Source organism: Glycine max, chromosome 11 (assembly GCF_000004515.6).
Source record: "Glycine max cultivar Williams 82 chromosome 11, Glycine_max_v4.0, whole genome shotgun sequence".
NCBI lineage: Eukaryota > Viridiplantae > Streptophyta > Magnoliopsida > Fabales > Fabaceae > Glycine > Glycine max.
The window spans coordinates 1,900,589-1,928,358 of record NC_038247.2 but is presented as its reverse complement, the minus strand read 5'-3'; the positions used below and the strand labels follow the sequence as shown (position 1 = coordinate 1,928,358).

Sequence of the window (27,770 nt, the reverse complement as noted above, 5' to 3'; positions counted from 1 at the left end):
TGAGGGAGGTGCGCTAGGGTTCAAGAGGGTATCTGTGTCAGTTTAAGTTTTATAGGGTGCGGGAAGCAAAAGAGGGGTATAGGAAATAATTCTCCAACAACATACGTAACCAGGTTAATTGGGCCAACAATCCAATTTTATGTCCAAACCAATCGTCCTTATTATTTGGGTCTTTGGGGTTTGACCCGTTATTTTTCTATTTTTCATCAAATTCAACTTTTAACATCTCTTTCGACTAAAAAAATAAAATAAAATTAGAGTCTCTAATATTAACGAAAAAATACATAACATCTAAAGTTAACAAAAAATCATAATAAGATTAAAGTCTCTAATATTATACTTTTATTATATTAATTAACGTAATATTTAAAATAAATCGTCTAATAGAAACTTATTTAAAATTTAGTTTTATTTTAAAAAAACAAGAAAATTTAGTAAATATTTTAAGGATAAAAAAATAAAATATAAAAAGTTGAAAGTTAAAATCCAAAATTTAAAAAATGCTAAAAACTATTCAATTTTTTTATTATCAAATAATAAAAAAAATTCAGTTGATAAAAAACTAAAAATATAACTAAAATAATTTGTTCAACATAACCAAAATCAGATAATACATAAAAAAAAAACAATTTGAGATGATGTTATTACTAATTAGTGGCCGAGGGATGCAGACATGCAGTGGATTAGTAGACAGATACATTGTTGAACGGAACGGATGGTATAATATAAATGAAAAAATGATCGAAAGCAAAATGGTAACAACTCATATATGAATGGTTTTTTGATTTAGAGCCAAGTATCTCCATTTCTCTTTCTCCACAAAGTCTGCATCTAGGAACCTGGAAAGAAAAGCCCATAGCCTGTATACATCTTCAAAGTTTGTCAACAAACCAAGTGAAGCTTTCACCACGGTTATCCCAAAACCACTGCTATGTGTCTTGTTTGAATGGCCCAACACTTTCACTCTATGCACTTTGCTTTCCAAAGTCCTTTGTCCCTCTTCATCACTCTTGTCCGAGAACCATATGTTTTGCAAAAATGCACTACTTAAAGAGATATTGTTCCTATCTGCTAGTTTTTGTACAATTGCGGGATCTACCTTTTCTCCTTTCCAATCAAACACATTAAATGCCACAACAGTTCCACGGTGTGAATTTATCTTAGGTCCATATATCCTAATTAGAGAACGCCCAGTTGGAGCATGTGGATGTTGAAGACTTATTAGTGCATTAACGAGCCAATTGATAAGATACTTACCCCTAATACTAATTGCTATTAGCCCCACCGAGTCAGCATGGTCCAATCCTCTACACTCAACCTCTAAGCCTCCTCCCCTCACTCTGCCAAATCTTTCTCTACATTGACCTGACTCCAGGGATGTGCATGTGCTTAAGCTTAACTCCACAATTTCTGATGAAAACACTTCTTCAGTCCCATGTGCTGACACTGATCCATCATCTTGTCTTGCTTTTGTTTCAGTTTCTTCATTATCCATGACAAACTCTTCCTTTCCTTCAGTTTCTTGTCTAAATGCTGGAAACAGTCCTACAATTCCCATGCTTGTAGCATTGTCTGATTCTTTTAGGGCAGAGATACTTGATTTCTTGATGAATAAGCACCCAAAACCTGATGGGTTTTCACCAAAGACTTTGTAAAAGGAACATACCATAAACTCAGGCTTAAACATAGCGAGACCCAATGTCTCCATCTCCTTAGGTCCCAATGCACGTGCATCAAGCAAGACATGCCACCCATTTTCCTGTGCCAAGGACATCCAAATATACGAATAGGGTGTTCCAGTAACATTTGAATAAGGTGGGAAAACAAATAAACCTCTCTTCCTCTTCCCTCTTCTTCTCATTATCATCTTCTTCAGTTTGCTGCTCATGATTCTGAGACTTGGCCAGCAGAACTTAGCTGACGAGACATGAACTCCTTGCTCCTTGCAGGTCTCAATCATCACATCCACTGCCTCACTCTTGTGGTCATACACTGTAAGAAGCTCTCCATCAGGATGAAATTGGAAAGAGTCCGCTACAAGTTTGAAGGCAGATACCTCGTTGGCAATGAAAACAAGGCTGTAATCAGCTTCAGAGATGTTCATAAACGCCATGATTCTTTCTCTGATTTTGGATTCTAGTTCCGATTCCTGGCCGCCGTAGTGTATCTGAGAATGCAAACTTACAGGCTTGTAGGAGATAACAAAGAAGGGTGGTTCAGGCAAGGATGATGGAGGAGGACAAGAAGATGAAGAAGAAGCAACTGAAGAAGCTGTTTGCTTTTGGTCCTGAGCGTGGGAGAAAAGGCCATATCCAGTGTAGTCAAAACAAATGTTGGAGGGGTTCAAGTGGTGATATTCTTGGGCACGAATTCGATCAACTAATTGACAAGTGTTGTTGCCAAATGAAGGGTATGCTTTGGTGAAGTTAATATGTGACTCTTCCAAAGAAGGGAGGGATTCATGGTTGGTGAATTGGGTGTGTGGATGAAGAGTGGTAGATGTGGCTGCCTCCAAGTCATGGCTAGAATTGGGAGCGTTATGAGACTTGTCAGAGATGGATGCAAGAAAAGAAGATGGAAAACAACCATTGTAGCAGGGTTGTGATGCTTTCCCTGCGCAAGGTAGATGCATTTTCTTTCTTTCACCTTCATACTATTCTGTTATATTGTCTTTCGTTTTCTACTTGTATTCATTTTCATTGGAAATTTCACTAAGTTGGTTGGTTGGTGTAAATGTCTATGCTCAATAGTTAATCTTTGCCCTTGGAGTGTTCCACAACCCTCTAGCATTGACCTTTGTCCAGACTCGAGAGATAAAAGAGAAAATACTGGTACCATACTCTATTAATATTCTTTCTAGCATACACTTTACTATTGATTCAAATTTACTAAAAAATTATAAAATTAAGACTCAGTGAGTCTTGCTTCTTTCTTTACAAACCATGCTCATGATTTAATAATTTTTAATAAATTTTAACAAATAGGAAAGAGTACAAGTCACAATTTTATAAACCAATCCTCTTATCGAATGACAATTTGGTGCTATTGACTACGGCATCGATTGATTTCACACCTATGAATTTCCACGACAAATTAATATTGAAAGACATTGAATTAATTGGGTTTGCTATGAGATTAGGTATGCTGAATATCAGTATCCGGACAGCTAAGTTCGGTGGTTCATAACACGTACCTTGCTTTACAGCCCTTAGCCAATATCATGAGAAGTGGATGTGGTGCTTTCAGCAAGGGATAAAATTGGTATTAGTGTTTGTAGAGTATTGAAACTTGAAGATTCCGAATCGAAACGATGCTGATATAGAATACAAACAAAAGGTAAAGGGCGAAGGCTGAGTTTTCATAGTGGCCCTATCACGAAGACCCGAAATTCTTCTTTGAAATTATTCTGTTACTGTCTTTATCTGTAATATTTGCCTTTTCTAATGATTCAAGTTTTGTGATTACACGCACGGAAAACTTTTTAGTAGCATCATGTCATTAAACTGGTCATTTAGCCATAATTTGGCCCATTTTTTCTATGGAGTACTAGTTCTTATTTTATTTTGTTTTTTTACATTAAATTCAAAGTTCAAACTTCTTTAATTCTCTTCCCTTTGTAGTAAATGAACGCTCTGTCATGAGATTTACAACACAAATATGAAATGGGAACCTGAACGAGTGTGAAAAACTCCATGGGTAAGTGCCAAGGTGGGACTCGTTATTATTGGTCAAACCGTGTAATTTCCGCCAGACATATAATAAGAAATAAGAAATTTGGTTCGGGCTAATTACGCTCTGTTGTCTATACTTTCCAGAACAAATAATTATCAAATGCTGTTTTTTCCCCCTTTTTTTAAGAAGTTGAATGGAGTTATTCATATAACAACTTATATAATAATATTATTTATCTTTTTCTATCATATTATTTATTTTATCTTATTTTTTTTTCTCTTTAGTTGTATATATAATTTATTGTATGAGTTGTACAAATAGCATCTTCTTCATATATAAATTAGAATAATTATCTTAAATGAGAATATTTTTCGTAGCTATTTACTTATCTTATTATGTGGCTAGTTGAGACAGTAATAATGTAAATAATTAACGGGATGATTTTGAATGCTTTATTTGCACATTCACCGTGATTTTAAAATTATATCCGTATTATTATTTTTAAATGTGTAAAAATATTTTGTTTCAAATTAAAAATGCATTGATTATTAAAGTATAACAACATTCCTAAGATCCTATGTTTGGGATGTACTTGAGTAATCAAGCATCGAGTGTCCAATGAAGTTAGCACAGAAACACTCATAAATTATATGTATTTACAGTTAATTAGAAATAGAGCATCCCGGTCAAATTAATCTATTTAACTTCGTTAAGAACAAGCTTTTGTACAATTTTACCATTGGAGTTAAATGAGGTAAAACTGTAAAAGTCACATGTAAGAATAGTTTCTTCCCAAAAACTTGTTCTTAACACTAAATTAACCTCTTGTGAGATTCATTAAAAAAATATAAATATAGAGATAATTTAATTAAGAGACCTATTACATGTTCTTAAAGAATTACGTTGTTAAAATAAGAACTTGCAAAAATTCTTTCAATATAATATAACATAATAATATATAGAACCCATAAGGAAAAAAAAAGATAGAGATAAGCAACTCATGTTTACGAGCGTTCAAATACCAAATAGAAAGTAGAGTAATAATATAGCACTAATGATTGCATACATACCCCACCCGTAAAACATGCGATGATAAAATTTTGACATGAATGTAGAATAGAATCAGTTATCGGGCAACTCTCCTTTGGCAACTGGTTTGCTTATAGTAGTCCTTCGAATATGACTTCATTCAGAGGGGCATTTATATAATTGGATATCCTTTCATTCAGTGCTGTGGTGCCTGCTTTTTACGCATTCCACGCAAAGCTATCTTTTATCTTTAAAAAAAAAAAAAAAAACCTCTAATTTTTACTCCAGCGTCATAGATTCTTTTCTAGCTAGCTTTTCTCTTTGCATAAATTACACCTTACCACTTTGGAGTTCTAGTTTTTAAAAATAAATTTTACAAAATTTAATATTACTTAACCTTTACTCACAAAGTTTATATTTTAGAGATTAACGTGTACAGACTAATAATTTAATTTGAGGGTCAAAATGAAAAAATATTAAATCATAAGCTACTAATGTGTTTCATAAGGTGAATCATCCTCTGTTCTTCTTTAAAATCTTTATTTTTAATTTTTGATTAAAATATAAATTTGATTATCTTATTTTGTTAGATTTTGAATTTTGGTCTCTCTGATTTAAAATTGAGATATTATGAATTTTCTAAAATACAGATATCAAAATTGTAAATTTTTTAAAATATGAGAATTAAATGTTTGTATTTTTAAATAGAGGAATTAAAATTGTAAATTTTTTAAAATAGAAAAACCAAATGTCTCAATTTAAATATAAATGAATCAAAATTGCTAATGAAATAAAATAGAGAAATCAAAATTACATTTAATTCTTAATTTATTTTTTTTTCATTTCTATGTAATCATATTGCTTCATTTTCTTCACTCTCTCTCTTTTCCTTTGTATTTTTTTTTTACTGTAAAGGCAACACTGTAGTAAAGAATCTATTTCGGTTAATTATGATTTGATAAAGATAAATAAACAAATTTTACTTTTCTTTTATATTCATTGAGTAACACATAAAAATTGTTCAAGTTGTAGCCCCGACTGTAGGATTGTAAGAAAGGTAGAGATGCCTTCCAAGAAATGATTATTAGTCTTTGAGACCATCAATATTCATATTTTAAACTAATTTTTATATGACATATATTTAATTGTTGAATTTGTGAAAAATAATTATAAATTATAAATTACACGTGATATAAAAATTAGTTGAAATTATGAGATATTAAATTAAAGAGTTAAGATATTTGTACAGTATATTGGAGTGGAGATAAGAAAGAGAGACAAAATAAAAAAGGTAAAGAGAGAAAGTAATGGATCTAATATGTGAGGTGATAAAAAAGAATGATAAAATGAATATTATTTATTCCACTGTTTTGGCTTTGATTGAGCAATGCGACAGCAGCCATTGATGAACCTTATACTAGATATTACTCGGTTTCAGCGCCAGCAAGTCTCTCTCTCAAAATTTTGACTCCCATATACCTGCACCAAATGAATAAATCAAACAAGAGCAGCAACTATATACTTACATTCACATAGAGAGTTTGAGATGGTGTATATTATTACCTTCCAAGCATCATAACAGTGGCTTGGGGATTAGTTCCGGGAGAACAATTGAAGGTAGAACCATCGATAACGCGGAGAGCGTCGACGCCAATAACCTTATAACGAGCATCAACGACTCTCCCAACTTGGCACCCTCCGTGGTAATGCCATATGGTCATCACAGTGTCTCTGCAGAACTGCTCCAGCGACGTTGCAGTGTTGCTGTGTTTTGGCAACAAATTCACGGGGGAATTCGCTGTCATGTTGAGCAGCACCGACGCCGACATGTTGTGGTACCTGAACCGAGAGAATGCCTTCGATTCTATTACTTTCTCGATGGTCCTGATGCCCTGCACGCATCTCCTTAAGTCTCGAGGGTCTTTGAAGTAGTTGAAGCTCACCGATGGGTTGTCGTTTGGATCACTTGTTTCTAGCTGCAACTCACCCGTTGAAATTGGACCCATTATCTTCTCAAGAATGAATCCGCCCCTGAACGCTGCCGGCTCCAGCATCCCCATCTTCTCTATTGCTTTTGCCACCGCCTCTGGGCTCCTCTGCTTTGGAGGCAACTTGGAAAATTGACCAATCTGCATTTCTGGTATTCATTAATTGTCACAAAATTTTAAATTTGGAAGAACGAGAACGAGAACAGTATAGTCTATGTTTAAGCTTAAAAAATGGGTGTTGAGGATATTAGAGTAGATGGGGATATTGTACCTTGGGAGAAAACATGCCGTAATCTCTAGGAGAACGAGAGGTGAACATTTGACCACTGGCGGCTTCAATGTAGCTGCCAACGTTGGTGATGCCGACCACCTCTATGAGGGATACCTCAACGGGGACAGGGGACGGGACAAAGATAGCGTTCATCGGGTTATCCGACATTCCCTGTCCAACCAAGGGCTGATTCAACACCACATCAATGTTGTGTTTCCTAAGCTCACGTTCTGCTCCTATTCCACTCAACATTAGAAGCTGTGGGCTTCCCAGTGCACCAGCTGAGACAATTATCTCGCTCTTGGGACCCTGCTTCAGGTATACCCTGTGTTCTCTCCCCAATGCATCCATGAATATCACTCCACTCGCCACTGGCCTTGATCTACTACCTGCAGTTCAATTCACAAATCATTATTTCATCGGTAACCTTGAGCGCACACAAGGCGGTGCATATTCTCCTCCCAACACCTAAAACCCAATTAAGATTTGAACTTTAAACCCCTTGATTAAAGAGTTGTTGGTAATTCAGAAATCATTATTAAATGTTATAATATTGCATTTTTCTTGGTACTAATGTGACAAATTGGATGAAAGGCAAGGCACCTTTGTTTGTAAACAAGATCTTAGAGACGGTGGCTTGCAAGAGTACAGTAAGTTGAGTGGGGTTAGCATATTCCAGAAGATCCGCGGCGGTGTGCCTGTGACCGTGTTGGTCGAAGATGGTGCCCCCAACCTTAGTGCCTCTAATATGATCGAAAGTGAAGCCATTGTAAGGAAGCACTCCTACTTCCAACAATCCACCCCGCACTGCTGATTGCCACTGCCGCACAATCGGCTCAAATGCCACCACTCGCTCCACCCATTCATAAGACTTCTTCACCAACTTTCCATCCCAACCAGCTTCCCTAACAACAACACATTAAAGAGATTACTGCATTTGCTTAATTATGTTTTTTATATCTCCCATTTAATTATGTGCTTACCTTACGTAGTAAGGGCTAGCGCGAGTGTAGAAGCCGGCGTTCAAACAGCTTCCGCCACCTAAGACGCGAGCTCTGGAGTTGATGACTCCGTCTTGGGAGATGAAGCGTTGAGAGGGAGAGTTAGGGGAGGTGTCAGAGAGTGCAGCGCCAAAAGCATCCAAATTGGTGATGTTGGGGTTGCCATAAGGTGAAGGACCTCGTTCAAGCACCAAAACCTTGTGTTTTTCGGACAGTGTCGCTGCTAAAGGGCACCCCGCCGTCCCCCCACCAATTACGATGTACTCGTACTCGTAGTATGACACGCTTGGAGCTGAGCTTGCATTCTTCATAAACGTATATTTCATACCTGTAACTATATATGTCATATGTGTTAAGTCAACCACAAAAGTTTTTTTTCCAATTAATCATTTTATCATACTTCTCTCAAGTTTATTCATACCCTGCAATCCTATCCAACAGAAAACAAAGAAAAAGAAGTGTGTCATTACGTACCTCTCTGTGAAGCACCATGTTTAGGAGAGAAGAGAATCCCAGCAAGAGAAACCAGTATCAGCCTCCACCACCATATTCCCATTACTGTCACACCACAGCACAGCTAAACTTCAAGCGATGGTTTGTGATTCCAAGTTGGTTTGGTTTATTGTTCTGCTCATTCATACCAACCTATAAAGCCAAAAGCTCAACGGAACCCGCGGCTATAAGTTTGACTAACGTAAAGACCACTTTCAGTTTTTGTCGCACAAACCAAGACCAATACTCCCTCCGTGTGATGTTGTCATGTGTAGAACCCGTGGGGCCCACAATGATTCAAGAAAATGCACACTCTGTGATTTGCTTATCGCGCTCACAATATCTTTTGCCTCGCCCAATTTATTGCACCAACCTATCTCAGTAAGGAAATTTGTATATATTTCTTAATTGAAAGAAGGAAAAAGTGTTATAATCTTTATTCTAGTTTTTCTTTTCTTGTTCTTTAGATTCCTTGGGTCATTTTTAACTTGTTGACTTGTTACTTATATATATGTATATATATATATATGAGTTGCTTAAAGTTAAACAAATCTTGATAAATTTATTATTAGAGTGAATGATATAGCTTTACTTGTATAAGTATAGTTACTTATTGTTTATATAAATCATATTATTTAACAAAATTTAAACAATAAAAAAATATATTTTCAATTCCATATAAGTAACTCATTTAATGTTTATTATTGGATAAAAAGAATAATAAAAGTTCTTCATTATGAAGTAGAGCATAGAAATTAACAACAACAAAAAAAACTTAAAGTAACTCAATAAGCAACTATCCATTGCGGACGATCTTTGTGGTAATATGAACTATCGTAATAAGTGCAAATGTTGATTTCATAATACCGGATCAAATGAATGTACGATGTAAATATGAGTAAATTATAATAGTGATTATGTGATAATAATGACTCTAATTTTGGAATAGGTTTATATTTAAAAACTCATGTGCAACATCATTAATATTATGACAAATAATTATATACTTTTTGTTTTGTTTTCTTTTTTGTCACATTATGTATTACATTTTTCACATTTTAAAAAGAAAATCTCTCTTCCATCTACTTCTCTTAATAAACCATTATTTTACTCACCAGTCTCTCATAGACGTGAGAGGGGAGATTTATATAAATTACGGGAAAAAAAAACCTTACTTATATTGTTGAGTGTGTGTGTGTGTGAACTACTAACCATACACGTAAAACTACTTGAACTATGGTTTCAGCTAACCGCGAGAAAAACGTCATCAATAGGGTTATACTTTATCTTCTTACTATACTTTTTTTATATATTATTGTAATACTTGATAGTAAATATTAAATGAAAAAATAAACATTTTTAATATTTGAAAAACATAAAATAAATTTAAATAGTATGACGATTTGTAAAATTACATAAATCAGGATTTAAAATGATTCATTCTTTATTAAAAAGATTCAACAATCTATTCTTTTTTCTTTTTTGGTATAGACCAGACTTTTTTTTTATCAAAATAGTTTTTAAGAATTTAATTTAACTGTAATACAAAAGTAGCCAAGGATAACCTATATATATTTAGGTTCAATACAAATGTAACTAGTATAAATCTTAATAAGCATAATGTGCATGAATATAATGGTATTTTTAATATTTTTTTAGTATGATATGCATGACGCAGATTTTTAATTCAACGATAAATGCTTGAAAGAAACTAGTCGCATTCAATATACATGTTAGAGATAAGCAGAGATACGCATGACATTTGAACCCGGCATAACCTAAACATATCTTATATTTAACTGCCGCATCAATACAAATGGTCTGGGGGTATAAGTCTTTACAAGCTTCTCGTTGCTGCTTCCACTAGATCTTTCTTTGCCTTACGTAATCGTTGGCAAATAAAGTATTAGTGGAAGAAGCAAAAAGAAGCTCAGGGTAAGAACCCACGCCATCTTTTAACATATAAAATAAAATTTAATTTGTTCATATTGAAAAAATATATACTATCATTGTTCCATCTTGTATCCTCCCTTCTATGCATCTTCTCCTTTCTTCTTTCAAAATGTTATGACTTTACGCTGGATTCGCTGCTCTGCCTCTAAATCCATCGAGCAACATTTGAGTAAGCTATCACCCAGTCTAGCCTTGAAGATAGTAAAATACAACAAAAGAAGGCTGCAAACTATTTCCACCAATTAGCTGGAGTAATGCCAATAACATAACTCTAAACTCGCAAAAGAGAACAGTGCTCTCTACCACTGATTCCGGACATCCTTCTAAATCAAAGGTAGAAAAACAACGTTGCTTTTTGTGATTGTAGAGTTGTGGCACTACTATTACCCTTCCGACTCTATTTTTATAGTCTGTGACTGTCACCAGATCAAATGATAGTCACTTATTATGCTTGGACATGCATAGATATTACGTGTTACCATGTCCTGACCATTTTTTCTCCTGGATCTTTGACTTTTTTGGATCAACGATATCAAGAGCACCAAGAATGCATTTGCGGTATGAAAAATCTTCAACCGTCCCATCAATTCTTACTATATGGAAGCACCGGCTATCCTTGTATTTTGGATGCCATCCAACCTGCGAATAGAAAAGGAAAAAAGGCATGGGCAACCAGGACCGGGAGCAAGAAGAAAACTTCATTACACGATACATTTTTACTAGCAAGTGATTTGACCACGGCAAAAGAAGCAAAATTGACACAAGTATCTCTTTCTTCTCATAACTGCTATATCATTATCATTGATGGGAATTTATCCCTTAAATGCTACTATGGAATCATAATTATCAATTCCAAATAGCGGCAAAATGCTATAGTGGGAGGCGAATGGCTGCTATTCTAAACATTATAATACAAACTAAATTTATACTACACCTATAAATTTAGGTTGTAACTATGGAATGAAATTTCCCACGTAGAAAAGTGAAATAATTAGCTCCAGCCTTTTCATTTACACAAACAAGACGTAAAGAAAAGTTTCATTCTGATCAAGCAAGTTCATAACAATCAAACAATGCTCTCAATTCTTATGACTGCATCTTTTATTTTGTCTTATTCTTTGGGGGTATTAGGCAATAGGCAGTGTTTTCCTAGTATAAAATCATACAGATATGCATAACTGAAGTTTTAGAATGAAAGTAGGGCAAAAATATTGGATAATCTTTTATGCTTATATACAAAGCTATCAAGTGATAGTGTTCAAAAGAAGGTCATATAATCTTTTTTTTAATGAACTTTCATGTAAAAAAGTTTGAAAAGTTTCTTGCTGTATATATCCACATAGGTATATTAGAAAATGGATAAGAATAAAATTGTCAAAAAGACTTTGGGAGGCAAAGGAGGGATGTTTGACCAACTTATACTTGTTTTCATGGCTCCACTGAATTCATCAAGTTCAATAACGTATAAATGTTCATAATGAAGTAGCATAGAAAAAAAAAGTACCTTTCTCAAAGGAGCATTTTAAGTGGAGAATATATATAATTTTCTTCAGAGAGAATATAGAAAAATTTCCCAACCGTGAAATTTAAAGTGCACTCCAATTTAATATACATTACCTTTAAGTACATTAGCAAGAACCAAGAAGAAACAAAATAAACTTTGACTGCATATCCAAACCTTCTTCACACAAGCACGCATACCTTAATGCACATTGGTACTAAGAACAAAATAAATTTTGACCACACATCAAAACCACCTCATGCAAGCACACATACCTTAATGTCCTGTGGTCCAATGCCAAACTTCTCACTTTTACGAGGATGAAAATTCAAAACCCTTAGCATTGTTGACCTGTCACTCTCACTTAGCAGCTCATCAATTGAATACCTACATAGACAACATCCAAAATTCACAATTATTCTGCAAATCATAGATTCTCAATGACAGCAAGTGATCTTAGACAACTAAACAAAACTGTGTCCAAAAAAATATAGAGTTTTGCAACAACTTCAACAATAGAGAACAATCTAAATATTTTTAGGAGACCCAATTAAAAAAATTAAATACAGGGACTTGTATGAATACTCAATAAAACAATAGGGACCTAAAAAAGTAACTTAACAGGAAACAGGTCAAAGCAAGGATCCTTTAAGTTTTAGAAAATGTTTTCTTTTTTTTATTTTCCCTTTTAAATACAATACAAAATTGTCAGTTTGTTTTCATTTTGTTTTCTGTTTTCAAATCTTTGTATGGAAAACAGTGAAAATAAATTTCTATTGTTTTCTACACAAATATTTGAAAACAAAAAACAAATGAAAATAAGGTGTCATTTGTGTTATTAAAATTGAAAACTGAATGGGAAAAAAATGCTTTCTCAAAGTAAACAAGCCCTAAACTTCCTTGAAAAATCCATACGTAAAACAAAATTGACTACCCTGCTCCCAAGTTGAGAATAATCTAAATCAGACAGCCTTGAGGAACAGAATAAATAGACAAAAAAATGGAACTGCCTTGGCAGTCTCCCCAAAGGCAGGAATAATAATGATGACGATACTTTATCAATGAATGCTTGTTATGTAGAAAATAAAATAAAATAAACCTCAGCAAATTAAATCAAGTTCAATTATATGTTTGAATCTACTGTACTACAAACAAATTATAACCATTTGAATTCCCTTAGTGGTTAAGGCTTTGTTGTTGTTTGTTAAAGTTTTTCTCTTCATCTCCCAATCATCTTACTCGGCACTCCCTCATTAAATTATTCATGTTCTTAATTTTTTATTAGTTATTTTCTTCTAAAAATAACTGAGATAAATTGATAGCAATATGTCAGAAAATTTTGTAGTCGGTCATATTTAATACAAAACAGAGTGAAATAGCTACATACAAAATGAGTTAAGAACCAATTTCTAAAAGTTCAAGCTAGGTTGAGCCTCAAGGATAGTTTTAAATAAAAGGGAATTTTGTAGTTGGTCATACTAAATACAAAACAGAGAGAAATAGCTCCATACAAAACGAGTTAAGAACCAATTTTCTAAAAGTTCAAGCTAGGTTGAGTCTAGTTTTACTTTTATATCTCTAATAAGTCTAATGAAATATTTCCATCCAAACAACAGGCACATTTCCCTAGAAGGCAAAGCAGCATGAACTCATTACTTAATGAAAACATAATTTAATGATTACGAAGCAGAAAGTACTTTTGTGGAAGCAACTAAATAAGAAACTACCAAGGCAAATAATACATACAACCTTCCAGCTGTATAACGATTACAAAGCAGAAAGTAGTTTCGTGGAAGCAACTAATAAGAAACTACCAAGGCAAATAATGCATACAACCTTCCAGCTGTATAATGATTACAAAGCAGAAAGTAGTTTCGTGGAAGCACCTAACTGCAAGAAATTACCATGGCATAATAACAAATACAACCTTCCAGCAGTACTATATAATATTAGCTCATGCTATATATGGTAAATTGGTAATGTAAGTGTCATAGATAGAATATACAGTGCTAAATACCATTAAAAACACAAACCACGACTGAGGTTAGAAAAGGCCAAAAAAGTGGATTATCTTACTTGTTCAATATGCACCTCGAAGCAAAAGTCAGCTTCTGGATATCATTTACCGTCACAAAATTTCTTAAAATGGTTTTCCACTGTTTTCCCTCTTTCAAGGCATAACCATTTTTATGCCTAAACTCAGAACCGCATTTGTCAGATGAATATTTGTGCAAATGAGTACCAGCTTTATTGTTCGGCTTGTCAAAACTGGCTTCTAGCAGCTCATACACATTCCCAGACTTAGCTACCTACAGTCCCCGATAAAAGCAAATGTTACATTATAACTGATAGTATTACATGTACAACTTGCAAGATACAAGATAGTTTTGCTCCATAACAATTAACAACCCTCGAACTCTTCTTAGCCTATCCTTACTCAGCACAAACTGAAAGAATCTCGGCTTTTATGCACTTACTTTGTTGTCAGAGAAATGGTAACCATAGTAAATTTACTAGGAAACAGCAAACTAACATGTATGAATTGAAAATGAAAAATGACAACTGAAGAAACAAAAATCATACATTTTAACAATCTCACGACTTATAAATCAGTTTAAAGTGTTTATAGAATGTATTACAAAGGTCTAGAGTTGAACAGGAAAAAAGTAAAAAATAAAGCCTACAATAATTACAAGGAGGATGTCGCATTCTTGTGAGAAGTTGGTCAAAAGTTTTGATACTTCAGTGAAATTTTTCATATCTTGTACATGCACAACCATATCAGTTTTCTATTAAAAATTTAAAAAGTGACACTTTTGGAGGACTGAAATGCACTTGTACATTCTTGGGTTCTTTAAAAATCTACTCCTATATTATAAATCTGAATCCTTATCCTGAAGGAGAGCGTTTTTACGAGCTATTTTTCAAAGTGTTCTTAGGAAGTGTTGTTAGGAGTTGTTATGACTCTCATTAAATCACATGTCTTATCTTGTTACGAGCTAGCATATATTGAGCATTTAATTTTATTTCTTAGCTTTTTATTATTTTCAATTATACTTTATTTTAATTTCATTTAACAACTCAAAAAAATTATTTCTCAATTATCTCAAACCACTCTCCTTTTGTCTTTATATGGTTGTGTTTGTGTGGTACAGGACAAAGAGAACAACAGGACAAATACTTGGATTGCAGGACAATTTTTTTATCATGTGCATTGTTTGATTAATAATAGACAAGCCAAGCATAATAATATAAAATTTACTAAAATATCATTTTTAATATTAATTATCTTAATATATTTTACATTATTATTATATTTTATGAGGATTGAAAATACAGAATACATACAAGCAAGCTAACTAAACAATAATGTAATTTTGAAATACATGACATGATAAGATTGTTGCAACTAGTAGATAATGTGAATTCAAAATACATGACATGATAAGATTGTTGTAACTAGTAGATAATATGAATTCAAAATACATGGCATGATAAGGGTTTGTTGTAGCTAATAGATAATGTAAATTCGAAATACATCACACAATATGGTTGTTACAGCTAGTAGATAATGAGCGAGAAATAAGAGAGAGGTGGGGTATGTGCGTCTTTTCAATACTTTGTACCTAGGACAAAAAGTTGTCTCATGGTTTTTTGAATAACAAGAAATTGAGTTTTTGTCCTATCATCATCTAATTAATTTGTGTTGTCTCGTAAACTTCTTTTTTCAAATCAAATGTAAAACAAAAATATTTGTCCTGCCTAGTAGCGTAAATTTTAGCAAATCAAACGGAACCTATAATACTTAATTTTCTGAACCACTTACCTATTTCAATCTATCATTTTCATCTCTACTTCTAAATTAAATTTCAATAATTTTTTTAAAAGAAATTACTACCTCCTTCCTATATCTTTTGATGTTTAAGGTTATTGCACACAGATTAAGAAACATTTAATGAAACTAAAAATTGATGTATTTAGACTAAAATATCCTTATTTAATACCTTAATCTTTGATACCTACAACACTAGTAATGGGTATTAAATAAGGGTATATTTGAGAGAAAAAAACATTAATTAGACTTTGAAATTCTAAAACATCAATTGTTTTGGGAAAAAAAAAATAGAAAGCTAAAACATCAAAAGATATGGAAAGGAGGTAGTATCAATAGTTAAAAATAACCCTGTATAACCTTGTTTGACAATATAAATTATTTAGCATAGATCCAAAATATTAACTATATATTAAAAAATACTTATTATGAAATTTAATTATAATATAATATTCAAAATATTTATTTATTACGAAATTTAATTATAATATAATTTATACATTCAAAAATGTTTATTTATTATAAATTTCAGTTATATAAAAAATAAACATTTATCATGTGCATTACATGGGCTAAAATACTAGTGGAATCATATTCATGATACATTAAATCTGAATGAAAGCAAGAAAATTAATATTAAAAACCAATACCTTCTCTGAATATATGATATCAAACATTCCACTTGTCCCCATAGATAGACAGTTTCCCCAAGCCAACGCATCCAGACTGCCCTGGAGATTATCAGTGACTCCAGACTTAGCAGCTTTTATAAAGCAACTACCTGGATTCTGCAATAAGATTACATAATTTCAACATGAATTATATATGGGTGATCAAAATCTTATACATGATAAATCATAAAGCATTAGACTGGAATCATAAATGTCAACTGACCGCAAAGCATGCTTGCACGAATGGTGATGAAACTGACGCATGTTTTCTTTGTAGTGCCATGCCTTTAGCATTTAATCCCACAAACTCTCCACTACATGACAGACTATTGGCAACAAGACACAAATGCTTAGGAAGGATGGACTTGCCGGTATCAGATGTTGCAGATGCCAAACTCTACACGTAAAACCACATGCAAGTAAATTAAGTTTATGCGGCCATATATTTCATTTAGAACCCAAAACAAAGGAGGGGAAGTTTTTAATCATACACACATTGAAAAAGTATTGCCACCCTGCATCAATTCCATATGCTGATGAGAAATGATTGATGTTATCTGGATGACTGCGTGTCCAGTCAATTATATGCATTATCTTGTGACAAAGATTTAGGAGTACACCCCAAAATCTTCCTCTGCTACCCTCGCTGGACAAAGTTACCCTCAAGTACAGTTCACCAGAAAAACCATTACAAGAATTTTTTACTTTTGACTGATTATTCCAGAGAACATCAACCTTCTTGACATCCAGAAATCCTAACGAACAATACAAGAATTCATGATGATGACTGAATCTGAGAATACTTTACCATAACAAGCAATACATATTCGTGCATGAGCCAGATGCAATAAAGCTGGTGATAGAAAACCAAATTTGTATTTGAAAAAACGAATTATGACCAATTGTTATGACCTAGCCATCTGATCAGGTTAAAACCTATCTTGCTCTTACAACTCTGCTTTTTAACACCATTTCCCAAGAAAGAAAAGGATTAAAAATAGCATTTTTAATTTTCACATTTATAATAGCCAAATCAAGTATAAACTTTTTTGTAACAATCATGGAATCATAAAAGTTGACATGACTGCAAAGAAAACTTAAACTGTCATATATGCAGCAAAAACATAATTTGAACTTCAACAACAGCTTGAGAAACTCCCCAGCCATGTATCTGATCATCAGGGTAATTTCAAAAAGGCTCACATATAAATCACCACTTGAAACAACAACTTGATATTCATATTAGATTACTACCTACCTTTTATTGCTGTTCCTAGAAGAAAAGGTATCACCAAATCCCGAACAGAATCCAGTTGTATAGGATTCTTAGAGTTTTCAACAATTGTGACTGTGATGCAATCATCACCCTCTTTTTTATCTATAGAAGTGTCTTCACCTTCCTTAGCCATGGAATCAGCAGAACACTTCCTGCTATTTCATTGTCCAAGTTAGTAGAGATCATCAAAGCTCCAAGCAAGAATGATAATTAATGCAGAAAAAGTTACAAAGAAAATGCAAATGGTGAAGAAGAAGGGTTAGGAGGATAAGGGCTCCTCTTCAACTTGAAAAGAAAACACGGCAATAAAGAAAAAGAGCTGAAAAAACATCAATTTAGCCAAGTTACCCAATCCTTCAACATATTTGATTTAAACTCTCTATCACACTACTATCTAGCATCCTTTACATTTCAGTAGGTATTGAGACATGAAACAGAGACATAGTATTCCTTATATACAGTTGTAACATATTATTCCTCTTCTTGAGAAGAGAGTAATCCAACTCCAACATTTGCAAACTGTGGCAGAAATAACTAATGCAGAAAGAATAGAGATTTCATCATAATCAGTTACAATTAAAATAACAGCTCCTGCCATTGTGTTAGGGTTATATATATTTACGCCATCAGAAAGTTCACAAACTTCTTTTGAAATGTACAAAACCATTTTTTTCATTTCTTATAAGCCTCAAAAAAATTATAGAAAACTCATTTGTCTAACTTCATTTCTAATTTTCAATCTCCATTCTCAACTTTTTTCTGTTATTCGAAAAGTTCTCTGTAGTTCTGTAACAAATCCTAATTGTATCAAAGTCAAGAGGATTTCAGTTCTATTTAAGGGTTGTGGGGAAATTATTACAAGAGTCAGGAATTGCATGAAAATTAGCTAAGTGATAAATGCTGTTGTTAAAAGTAAAGAAACAAGTACAAGAAGCATATCCAATTATCCACTTGGCAATAATTGAAGCAACAAAAACCTTCTGGAATCATGACATAATAAATATACAGGAACAACATGTATAGAGATAGTTCATTGCCTATCTACATTAATATTTAATAATTAAGTATCCTTAAATATCCTTTACTCTTCTAGCACAGCAAATTAAAAATCGAACTCTGAATAGAGACTGATGGGAACTAAGAGTTAGGAGAAGTAATGCAACTGTCATAACTTCCCTTAACTCTCAGTTCCCATCAAAGACATTAGCATCAATCTTTTTATAGCATTCATGAACAGTTAATATTTCCTCAAGTAACAACATATATTGTTTGAAGCACCATTAGCAGAAGAGGCTTACTTGCTTGAAATTTTCAAATTGGTAAAACAGACTTTTGAGTCTTTTCTCTGTGAGTAATATCTCTGGTAGAGAGAGTCAATGATAGAATGCACTTTCAATTTTCTTCTAGTTACAATTTCCTTGTCTAAATGAAAGTGGCAGACCCAAGGACTGTATTTTTCTTGGCTGCTGCCGTCATGTGGGGTGAATATTATCATCACTGTAGAAACAATGTTTGAGAACAACAATCTTTCCAAATAATTCTTGACTTCTAAAGCTGCATATTCAAACCCATGTCTCTGTTTACCAAGCTTTTCAGACAAAAATAAAGACACAGTCTGATCACCATTTCTTTTCCTTGAACCACACTCCAAAACATTTTTCAAATTCAGCAAAGGTGATGTTTCGAGTAGACTAACTGGTTGACCCAAAGCACTGTATGCAGCTTCAGAAATTGCACAAGCAGAAATTGCCCCAACTGGTTCACCACCTATAGCATACTCTTGGAAACCTTTATCACATGAAGAGTCCTCTTCAATATCATAAGAAAACTGAATAAGTTGATTACCATATAAATTTCTCACAGTTCCATCATATGCATCATGCAAATCACGCATGAAGAACATAAGTCTACGTGTCAGTGTTCCAGGAAGGTCTGCATGGTCACTGAAAGAGCTATCACGATTTGTCACTGAATGAACAAAACATTCAAGTGGATTCAACCCAGTTAAAAATGAGCTTTCAACCACAGCATATGGAATGTAAGACTGAACAGATTCAAGGGTACCAGAAGACATCTGGATTGAATCAAGCCACTTTTGACTATTCCAAGCAGCACATGAAAGATGACGGGGTAATCTGTATGACAAGCGGACCAGAGAATTTTGCATGCCAAGGCACATGGAATGTTGAACTAATTTCAACAAATTACCCTTGCTTCCAGCCTTAAACATTGCAAGGAAAGCATTGTCCTTACATGCATATTTGTCAGCTAAACTTTGAATATTGCGAAAAACTTGCCTAAAAGCATCAACTGACGCTTGACTGAGAGCAGCAGATATTTGTCTTTCATAATTCAGACGATCAGCATCAACAGTGATAGCATTTTCACTCTCTTGGATACTTCCTGACAGAAAATCACAATAACAATCCAACAATAGCTGCTTGAAATTACAAGCCTGCTCTGCATCTTGTAAGCCATAAAAGATTTCCTCTATCATGTTTTTCCGTGCATAGGAATCAGAAGAAAGGTACAAATCTGAGAGTGAAACACTAAAACCTGTCATAGACAGCCACTCACACAGAACTTTTTGCGCTGTATACAAAAAGTTTAGAGTCTTCCCTTGATAATGTTCCACAAGACTCTGGAAAACATTGTAGTCAGAATCGCGTAACCAACCAGAAGCCTCAGAAGAAGATACAAGCTCCCCATCACTAACAACAACACCATCTGAAGGAAAAGAATAGTCAAAATCATAAGGCAAGAGCATGCTGAATATTTGCTTCCCACTCCAAAGTGAGCTATTACTTGAAGGAGCTTTAACAACTGCAGGAGGTATTAATCTTTTGTCAGAAATAGAAAGCATTTGAAGCTGCTGCATTTGATAAACATTCAAAAGGACCCCATCTTCCATTAGCAAATAAGCAGCAGTCAAACTATCCTGGGAAAGTGAAAGCAGATTTCTACCACTTTGCCCGTTAATCAATTGCCTATCTAAAGCAACCAGCTCATTAAGCTCAATTCTTGCAGTAACTGATTGTGGAATATACCCGTGAAGGCAATCACCATCAAAATCCCCACGTAATGGGGAACAACAGAGTGGGTTAATACACACTACAGAAGATATTGGAAGGACCCTAACTGTGAGAGCAATCATAGAATGTTGATGTATGGAAGGGGGCCTATTTATCAGCACTTTATCCCCATCAGCAAGAGGCCTATAAATTTTGTCACCTATTTGTAGATCTTCCTTTTTATACAGATGAACTTTACTACCATTTCTGCAGACATCTATTTTCCCCTTCTCTAACAAGCGTAGCTCACAACAATAAAGCAGCTTCTCCCTATTCTGCCTATTCACATACTCAGAAACCTGCAAACTTTCAGCAATATGACAAGGTATACCAACTTCACTAAGCTCAAGGTCTGGATCACCAACAACCACAGTACGTAATGAACTATCATTGCGTTTTCCAAGAACCACATCTTTTATCCATCTTAAACCAGAAGAATTGCAAGCATTTTCTCCAATCTTTCTTTGCTGGATATCAGCAAAAATACTATTTGGTGTTTTATCGGGATTTAGCTGCATTTCATCAAAAGAAAAACATAAGCGAAAGGCAAGAACCTTGACAAAGTGACAAAAATAACAGGAAAAAAACAGCTGAGCATCTTGCCTTAGAGATCCTCAAGCAATCCAAAACACGAGAACTTAATTCATTGGGCGTACCCCTGAAATCAACCAATTTCTTACAAGATCGAGTCCTGTCATCCTATAAATATTTAACCAGATAAAGTACCATATTAAAAAAATGTATATAGACATTGTGTGACTACATGTGACAGTTTATAAATATTATTATATTAAAAACTACAAGGCAGAAAAGAAATATACTGACAAAACTCAATCGGCTTCCACTAGAAATTGCATAAGGAACTTCTGTCACACGATGACAATTTGGAGTCACCGGGAAGCAATTAAGATACAGCAAATTCTTTCTTGGAATATATTTTTCAATAAAGTCTGGATCAACACCATTCAACAAATTAAGAACCTGAAAATCAGAAAGATATAAAATTTACACTGTTATAGCACCAGCAAAAAAGCATGGCTATGTAATAGAAATGACTCAAAAGTTAGAATAACACAGCATAAAAAGCAATCAAGCTGAAAAGTGAAAGCAGAACATGTTCTCATCTTAATCATATTTAACATGATATAACAAGATCATAAGGCATACTATTACTAGTAACCTTCTGACAGATTATATTTTAATTTTGATATAGTGCAAATTTATCGTATCTGAATGAAAATTATACAGACTTCAAAAGCATGTAAATGTGGGTAGTGCTACCTGTGCAGGAGATAAAACCCTTCTATTTACATAGTTTTCTTCTTGTTGAGCATCACAAGGAATAAAATTCCAATAATCAGCAGGTATTTCTGTCCCCAAAGTTTTCTTTGAAGCCTTTACTTCAACAATAATTGCAGTTCTTCTAAAGAGATCGTTGGAAGAAACTCTGAATTTCATTGATGGATACGCCTACATGTGATGCACAAGTTGTCATACAAAGCAAAACAGAACAATAAAAAAGGAATTTTACTTTGAAGCAAATCAATGAAGGTGAAGCCACACAAACTTACAGAACAATAATTGCAATCATTAGACCGCTTGGTTCCATAGATCAATCGAACACCCTGTAAGAAGACAATGGAACTATAAATAGGAGGCAGAAAACAAGTAATAATAAAATCCATAGAAGCCAACTCATAAAACTACAACAATGAAAACGGCAAAGAAAATAAATGATATTGTGATGCAGCACATGGAACTTCTCAAATAATGTCTGATTGTACAGTAGAAACTATGTAACTTTAAAAAGGTGGGGAATATTGGGAAAAGATTTTAAGACACCTAAAGTTTTGCCATATGATCTAAATGTGTATTTGGTTTAACTTATTTTTAAATACAGTAGCAGTGGACTAAAAAACCAAATCCGCATTACAATAAAAAAATCACACTAAGAATCCCAGTATTTGGTACAAGTAAAAGATATATGACCTTGGATTTGTGACGAATAGATTTACAAACAGGGCAAATCTTGTTCAAGATGTGCGCAATTTCTGACATAAAATATGGATGGAGTATGGGAGTAGGAAATTTGATTACTCCAAAATGACCTGAAATTAAATATTGATGTTTTCAGCACCTTTTCCAATAAATTTACATTTAATGTAGCAAAACCCCTAAACACATTTTTCATATAATGTCTTTTCACACCTTCACAGAACCTTTTGTCTTTAGAGCCACATGTGGCACACTCATCAGATGCATTTGGGAAACCCAAACTTGACCCAGTGACCTGCCCGGCTGCATTTATCTCCAAAACAGCGATATTCTCCTGTAGATGAAAACCTAATTAACATTTAATATGTGGCTAATAAATTACAAGGCAATCAGAAGAGAATTATGGCAGATAATCCATTCTACAGAACAGATTTATCTTTTAAAAGGTCAACAAAATTGATGACCCACCCTCCACTCTGTGTTAATGTGTTACACAGTAAGTGCATACCATTTGATCAAATCCCACAACTAAAGTAACAGTGAACTAATACACACAGAATAATTAAAAAGCTGAAATAGATATAAGATCAAGAATATACTTAACTATATCTTCTTCAGTTAAGACATCAAACTTTATCGCTTTTATGACACCAGATGGTGTTTTGTTCCTCTGGAAAAGGTCATCATCCATCAAACTTGGTAACCTTGCACTCGGCAGAAAATTTCAAGTAATCTGTTCATTTGCAGAGCATTGATAGTGTGTAAACAAAATGAGATAATAAAAAAAAAAAACAACTGGCTGTGTGAGTAAAATTATCCATACCCATACTATCTAATCCTGAACTTGTATATTTGCTAGCTTAGTCTAGGTTGCATATAAATATGGCTGAGTACTGGTACTGATACGATTGATACAACAAAAATTTCTAAAGACAAAGAACAGGTAAAGGAAGATATGATCTATAAAAGTAACCAGAAGATAATAACATTTTTCGTAGCATTCCTACTCTCAGTTTTCAACAAAATACCTTAAATTAAGTCAAGTAAGCAAAAAATACATAAAAAGAGGAAGCAAAATTGGAAAGGGTGAAGTAATAATTTGCTTTGGTTAGTAGAAAACTAAACACGTTAACTTCATTTTTGGAGTCGGCTTGTACTTGGGGCATATAAGCTCATTGGGATACTAAACCAAGAAGTGTCTAAATTTCTTCAGTAGCGAATTTGGATTTTGGAGGGGAGGAAAAAACATATATCTTGTGCACCCAATGCCTACTAGATACATGTCAAGAAATCAAATATCATGGAGAAGAGAACATTGAACACGCCATTCGGCCTAAAACATTAAACCTGATATAGTAATCGAATCGTATAATGAAGTTATCAATCAAACACGCACTTTATTAGGATTAATAGGAGACTTATTAGCAAAAAAAAATAATAGTATTGAGTGAAAAGTGTAGGCACATTGTCGGAAAATCCATTCTGGAACCCTCTAAAAGCATGATCATGTAACATGCAGCAAAAGAAAAAGATCATGCACACTTGGCCGCGAAGCACACCGTACTCGCAAATGGAGCGATTAAACGAGTATCAGGAAACAGGGAAAATATTGAGCGTTGAAAAGCGATGACGAAAGAGAGAAATAGAGAGGTTGTTATTACTCACTTGAGTGAAAAGAACGAATGATCGACTTAACCAGCACGAACGCAGACACTGGTGGTGTGTGTGTGTGCGAGCTACGCGGCAATGCTCTGCGAAGACCAAAATCGAAACCCAAGAACGAATTGGAGTGAGTGAGTGAGAGAGAAAGCGCAGTAAAGTAAAGACGAATGAATAGCAAAATGGAACACCGCCGGTCACTTTCCACGCGACCACGAGACAAACGCCGAGTTGAGAAGGGGCACTTGTGTAGACCCAGGCCTTGATAAAAGGTAAGTCACTGTGCTTTTGGGCTCTTGTCTCTAGGTTATATATAACCCTTCCCTTTGCTTCGCTTTTACGCCTTTGCCCTCCTCTCCTAAAAAGCTATCATGTGATTGGTTTAGACGACAAAAATAAAATATTTTTTTAATTAAAATAAAGTGTAAAAATTATGAGTTTCATGAAATAAGATAAAGTATATTTTTTTTAGTATAGACTTAAATATATTTTTTATTTTTGTAATTCTTTATTTTTTAATTTTATCTCTAAAAAATTATTTTAGTATGTTTTAAATATGATTATTTTATTTTTCGTCCATAAAATATTTTATATATTATTTTTTATTGTTTAAAATATTATTTAAAATATTTTGAAAATAAAGTAAACATATTTTATAATAACTACAAAAATTACAAAAACAAAAATAAAAAAAATACAAATGAAAACAATCAAAAATATATTTAAGTCTTTAATATATTATTTTTCCCCTTCATACCAAACATAACCTAAAATCTCTAGGTTAGTGTGATTTTGGACTTAGTAATTTTTAGCATCAAATGTTTAGGTATAAATAAAAAAGTAAAGTATCATAGTCATTCGAATGATATATGTTAGTAATTATTATTAGAATCTAATAATAATAACTAAGATATCATATTATTGTAATTTGAAATTCTTAATGATAAATAAAATAAATCTTGAGAAAAATTTATCGTCTTGAATCAAATTAATTAAAATTAGGAAAAGATTTTTTGAATCAATTTAAAGATTGATTACAATCTTTTATTTAGGCAATTAACAAAAAAAAAAAAACTTAAACACATCGGACAATTGAAAGCGAGAATAAATTCTAAAATCTTTAATCTAAATCTTCTTCAATCCTTGGAGTCAAATGTTTGACTGGGGTATTCTTCAATAACTTTGGCGGCCTTACAAGGATGTTATCATTATCAAATTGTTGAGGAAGCATCTTAGCTTCTGTAGAATGCATGATCGATTAAAAACAACATGAAAACCTGTTGGAGGAATGAATGGGGCCGATGTCGAGCATAGATTTCATATGGTAAAGTTTTATTTATGAGAGGATAGGGAAAATGTAAGGGGGTCTATATGATCTTTGATCATTATCTTGCTATACAACCATCGGTAACGGATTTTGTCTCCTCTCGTAAGTTAATATTGACAACACAATGGTATAGATCATTTTTCCAAATTTGGGAATGATGAGAATGTCCTATTGGCACTCACAACAACTGTGGGTAGACCGATTAAAGTAGACATATGGACTATCGAGGCCTCCTATGGAAATTTTGTCGAGGTTTTGAACCGGACTATAATGGGAAGGACATGAGGAACGTGTATCGCCTAACCTTTCTCAAGATTTTCAAATATAAGAAAGACAATAATCGAGGGATTGAAAAATTTATGGTTTTGAAATTATTGGAACATCGTATAACACGAGGGCCTGTATTTGCTATGTAAAAGAGGGATTTGATGTATGGACATGTGGTGCAATATTGTCCATTGAGTAAAATTGAACAAAATGTGACGATAACAGAGATGTTGCAGGTTCATGGCAACACACTAGTGGGAAAAACAAGAGGATAGTCAAGGCAATAATAATCATGGCATTGAAAAAAAAAATCATGGTGACTGGTATGTGGTTACTGAAAATAGGAAAGTGCTTAAACCAAGAAAAGAAAAAAAGGATAAATTCATGACAATAAATATAAGGGTCATGTTGCTGAAAAAATCTATGCAGGGAACAATAAATTCCAATTTTTAATGTTATTAATTAAAAAGGGAGGAAGATGGATCCCCCAAGTGGTTAATACGACCAAATCTTATTCCCGCGTAAAAAAAATATTATTATCCCTATGCATACTCATTCTGGTAAAAGAGGCATAACCATTGTGCCAAATAACACAAAAGCCAAGAAATTGACAACCCAAGTGTTGCTAGGTTGCACATTGGGGGGAAAACAACATGGGTATGCAAACGCAGCAAGTAAGTTGCTCTTTGAATAAAAACGACCATGAACATAGAAGTGTTAACACCAAATGCACTATGCTAAGAATCACAATAGGTGCCCAATCATATAGGTTTGCTCAAAAGCATATGCTAGCGTAGCTTGCACCAAGAGGTGCATGTTGTGGAACCATTTAGAGCATCTCAAAATGATAATGAAGAACTAGCAAGTACGGGAGAGTTCAATGATATTATTTTGCCTTTGGAGCAAAAGGATTTTCAAAACTAAATCTAATAGGTTTATCGTGGTCCTTAATGCTTGTGATCTTATTGATATAGACTTTTTAGGCAGCAGAATCACCTGGAAAATAATTTGTGTTGGAAATCACTTGATATCACGATGCTTGGATAAAGGCATTAATAATTCACAGTAGAGACTAAAGTTTTCATAAGCCAATGTGGAACGCTTAAATCATAACATTCTTATTTTACGTTGTAGTAATTATATGGTGTCGAGAGAAGCTTGGCCTTTTAGATTCAAAATGTAATGCTTGATTTTACCATTTTTTTCAACAAGGATGTGTCCATTTATCTATTTATTTTTGCTAGGAATAAAGGGATTGAGCTGAGATTACAGGGTATTCAACAAATGCTTAAGATTGTTGATTTTACAAGTATCATGTGTATTTAAAAATAGCCTTTTGAATAGTATGAAGATCTTTTATTTAAGGAGAAAACCTTTTATTTCCAAAATTCTATATATAAAAAAAAAAAGATCATAGTGGGTAGTTGCAATTTGCTTTTTTCATGCTTAGTTTGTCATTAGGCAAAAGCGAAAAAAAATAAAATGTTCATAGCTTTTCCTGTTATTTGGTGAAGGTTGTACTAAAGCTTGTATTCAAATTTGAAGCGATGAAATATTTCAAGCAAATGTTTTTGTACCAAGGAGTGTTTGACTAGGGTTTAACATGGCAAGTTGGTGATCCCCTTAATGGAAAAGGCCAAGACAGTGCTAACCAAACCAGTTACAAAGGGAAAAATGTATTACAGTAATCCTTTTATTAAGCATGAGATCTTATAAGGCCTTTTAATATATATATATATATATATATATATATATATATATATAT

General features: G+C 33.5%; 3 protein-coding genes and 1 long non-coding RNA gene across 7 annotated transcripts; 1 reads left to right on the top strand and 3 right to left on the bottom strand.

Moving 5' to 3' along the window:
- Window positions 1-615: 615 nt before the first annotated feature.
- Window positions 616-2,858, bottom strand: LOC100796713 (molybdenum cofactor sulfurase). Its single transcript, XM_003538664.5, has one exon. The coding sequence runs from the start codon at window positions 2,630-2,632 to the stop codon at window positions 764-766; it is 1,869 nt and encodes a 622-aa protein (XP_003538712.1). The 5' UTR covers window positions 2,633-2,858; the 3' UTR covers window positions 616-763.
- A 3,179-nt stretch (window positions 2,859-6,037) lies between these two features.
- On the bottom strand, window positions 6,038-8,572 carry LOC100777238 (protein HOTHEAD). Of its 2 annotated transcripts, none has more exons than XM_006590471.4 (6): window positions 8,436-8,572; window positions 7,944-8,295; window positions 7,564-7,865; window positions 6,961-7,349; window positions 6,265-6,830; window positions 6,038-6,180 (listed from the first exon to the last, which is right to left on the bottom strand). In XM_006590471.4, the coding sequence occupies exons 1-6, from the start codon at window positions 8,515-8,517 to the stop codon at window positions 6,126-6,128; spliced, it is 1,746 nt and encodes a 581-aa protein (XP_006590534.1). In that variant the 5' UTR covers window positions 8,518-8,572; the 3' UTR covers window positions 6,038-6,125. The 2 variants fall into 2 exon arrangements, with proteins under 2 accessions (XP_006590534.1, XP_006590535.1); XM_006590472.4 differs by having other exon boundaries at window positions 7,944-8,289; window positions 8,436-8,570.
- LOC121173015 (uncharacterized) lies at window positions 8,148-8,892 on the top strand. Its single transcript, XR_005887070.1, has 2 exons — window positions 8,148-8,276; window positions 8,403-8,892. It is a non-coding gene; the product is annotated as an uncharacterized lncRNA (long non-coding RNA).
- Window positions 8,893-10,227: 1,335 nt separating this feature from the next.
- Window positions 10,228-24,689, bottom strand: LOC100796185 (DNA-directed RNA polymerase IV subunit 1). Of its 3 annotated transcripts, XM_014763782.3 has the most exons (17): window positions 24,603-24,683; window positions 24,418-24,503; window positions 23,357-23,485; window positions 22,966-23,086; window positions 22,747-22,865; window positions 22,329-22,382; window positions 22,039-22,227; window positions 21,583-21,738; window positions 21,361-21,456; window positions 18,985-21,269; window positions 17,669-17,841; window positions 16,906-17,165; window positions 16,634-16,807; window positions 16,390-16,527; window positions 13,984-14,216; window positions 12,183-12,294; window positions 10,228-11,045 (listed from the first exon to the last, which is right to left on the bottom strand). In XM_014763782.3, the coding sequence occupies exons 3-17, from the start codon at window positions 23,441-23,443 to the stop codon at window positions 10,875-10,877; spliced, it is 4,368 nt and encodes a 1,455-aa protein (XP_014619268.1). In that variant the 5' UTR covers window positions 23,444-23,485; window positions 24,418-24,503; window positions 24,603-24,683; the 3' UTR covers window positions 10,228-10,874. The 3 variants fall into 3 exon arrangements, with proteins under 3 accessions (XP_014619268.1, XP_014619267.1, XP_014619269.1); XM_014763781.3 differs by having other exon boundaries at window positions 24,418-24,689; XM_014763783.3 differs by having other exon boundaries at window positions 17,669-17,838; window positions 24,418-24,689.
- Window positions 24,690-27,770: the final 3,081 nt, after the last annotated feature.

Excerpts from the sequence above, each read along its gene's own strand:
- LOC100796185 (XM_014763781.3), bottom strand. The coding sequence starts at position 23,443 with ATGGATGATGACCTTTTCCAGAGGAACAAAACACCATCTGGTGTCATA. Across the intron at positions 23,087-23,356 it reads TCTTAACTGAAGAAGATATA|GAGAATATCGCTGTTTTGGA; the intron begins GTTAAGTATATT and ends TTTCATCTACAG. Across the intron at positions 16,528-16,633 it reads TCGTGCAAGCATGCTTTGCG|AATCCAGGTAGTTGCTTTAT; the intron begins GTCAGTTGACAT and ends ATCTTATTGCAG.
- LOC100777238 (XM_006590471.4), bottom strand. The coding sequence starts at position 8,517 with ATGGGAATATGGTGGTGGAGGCTGATACTGGTTTCTCTTGCTGGGATT. Across the intron at positions 8,296-8,435 it reads ACATGGTGCTTCACAGAGAG|TTACAGGTATGAAATATACG; the intron begins GTACGTAATGAC and ends TGACATATATAG. Across the intron at positions 7,350-7,563 it reads GATCTTGTTTACAAACAAAG|GTAGTAGATCAAGGCCAGTG; the intron begins GTGCCTTGCCTT and ends ATTGAACTGCAG.
- LOC100796713 (XM_003538664.5), bottom strand. The coding sequence starts at position 2,632 with ATGCATCTACCTTGCGCAGGGAAAGCATCACAACCCTGCTACAATGGT.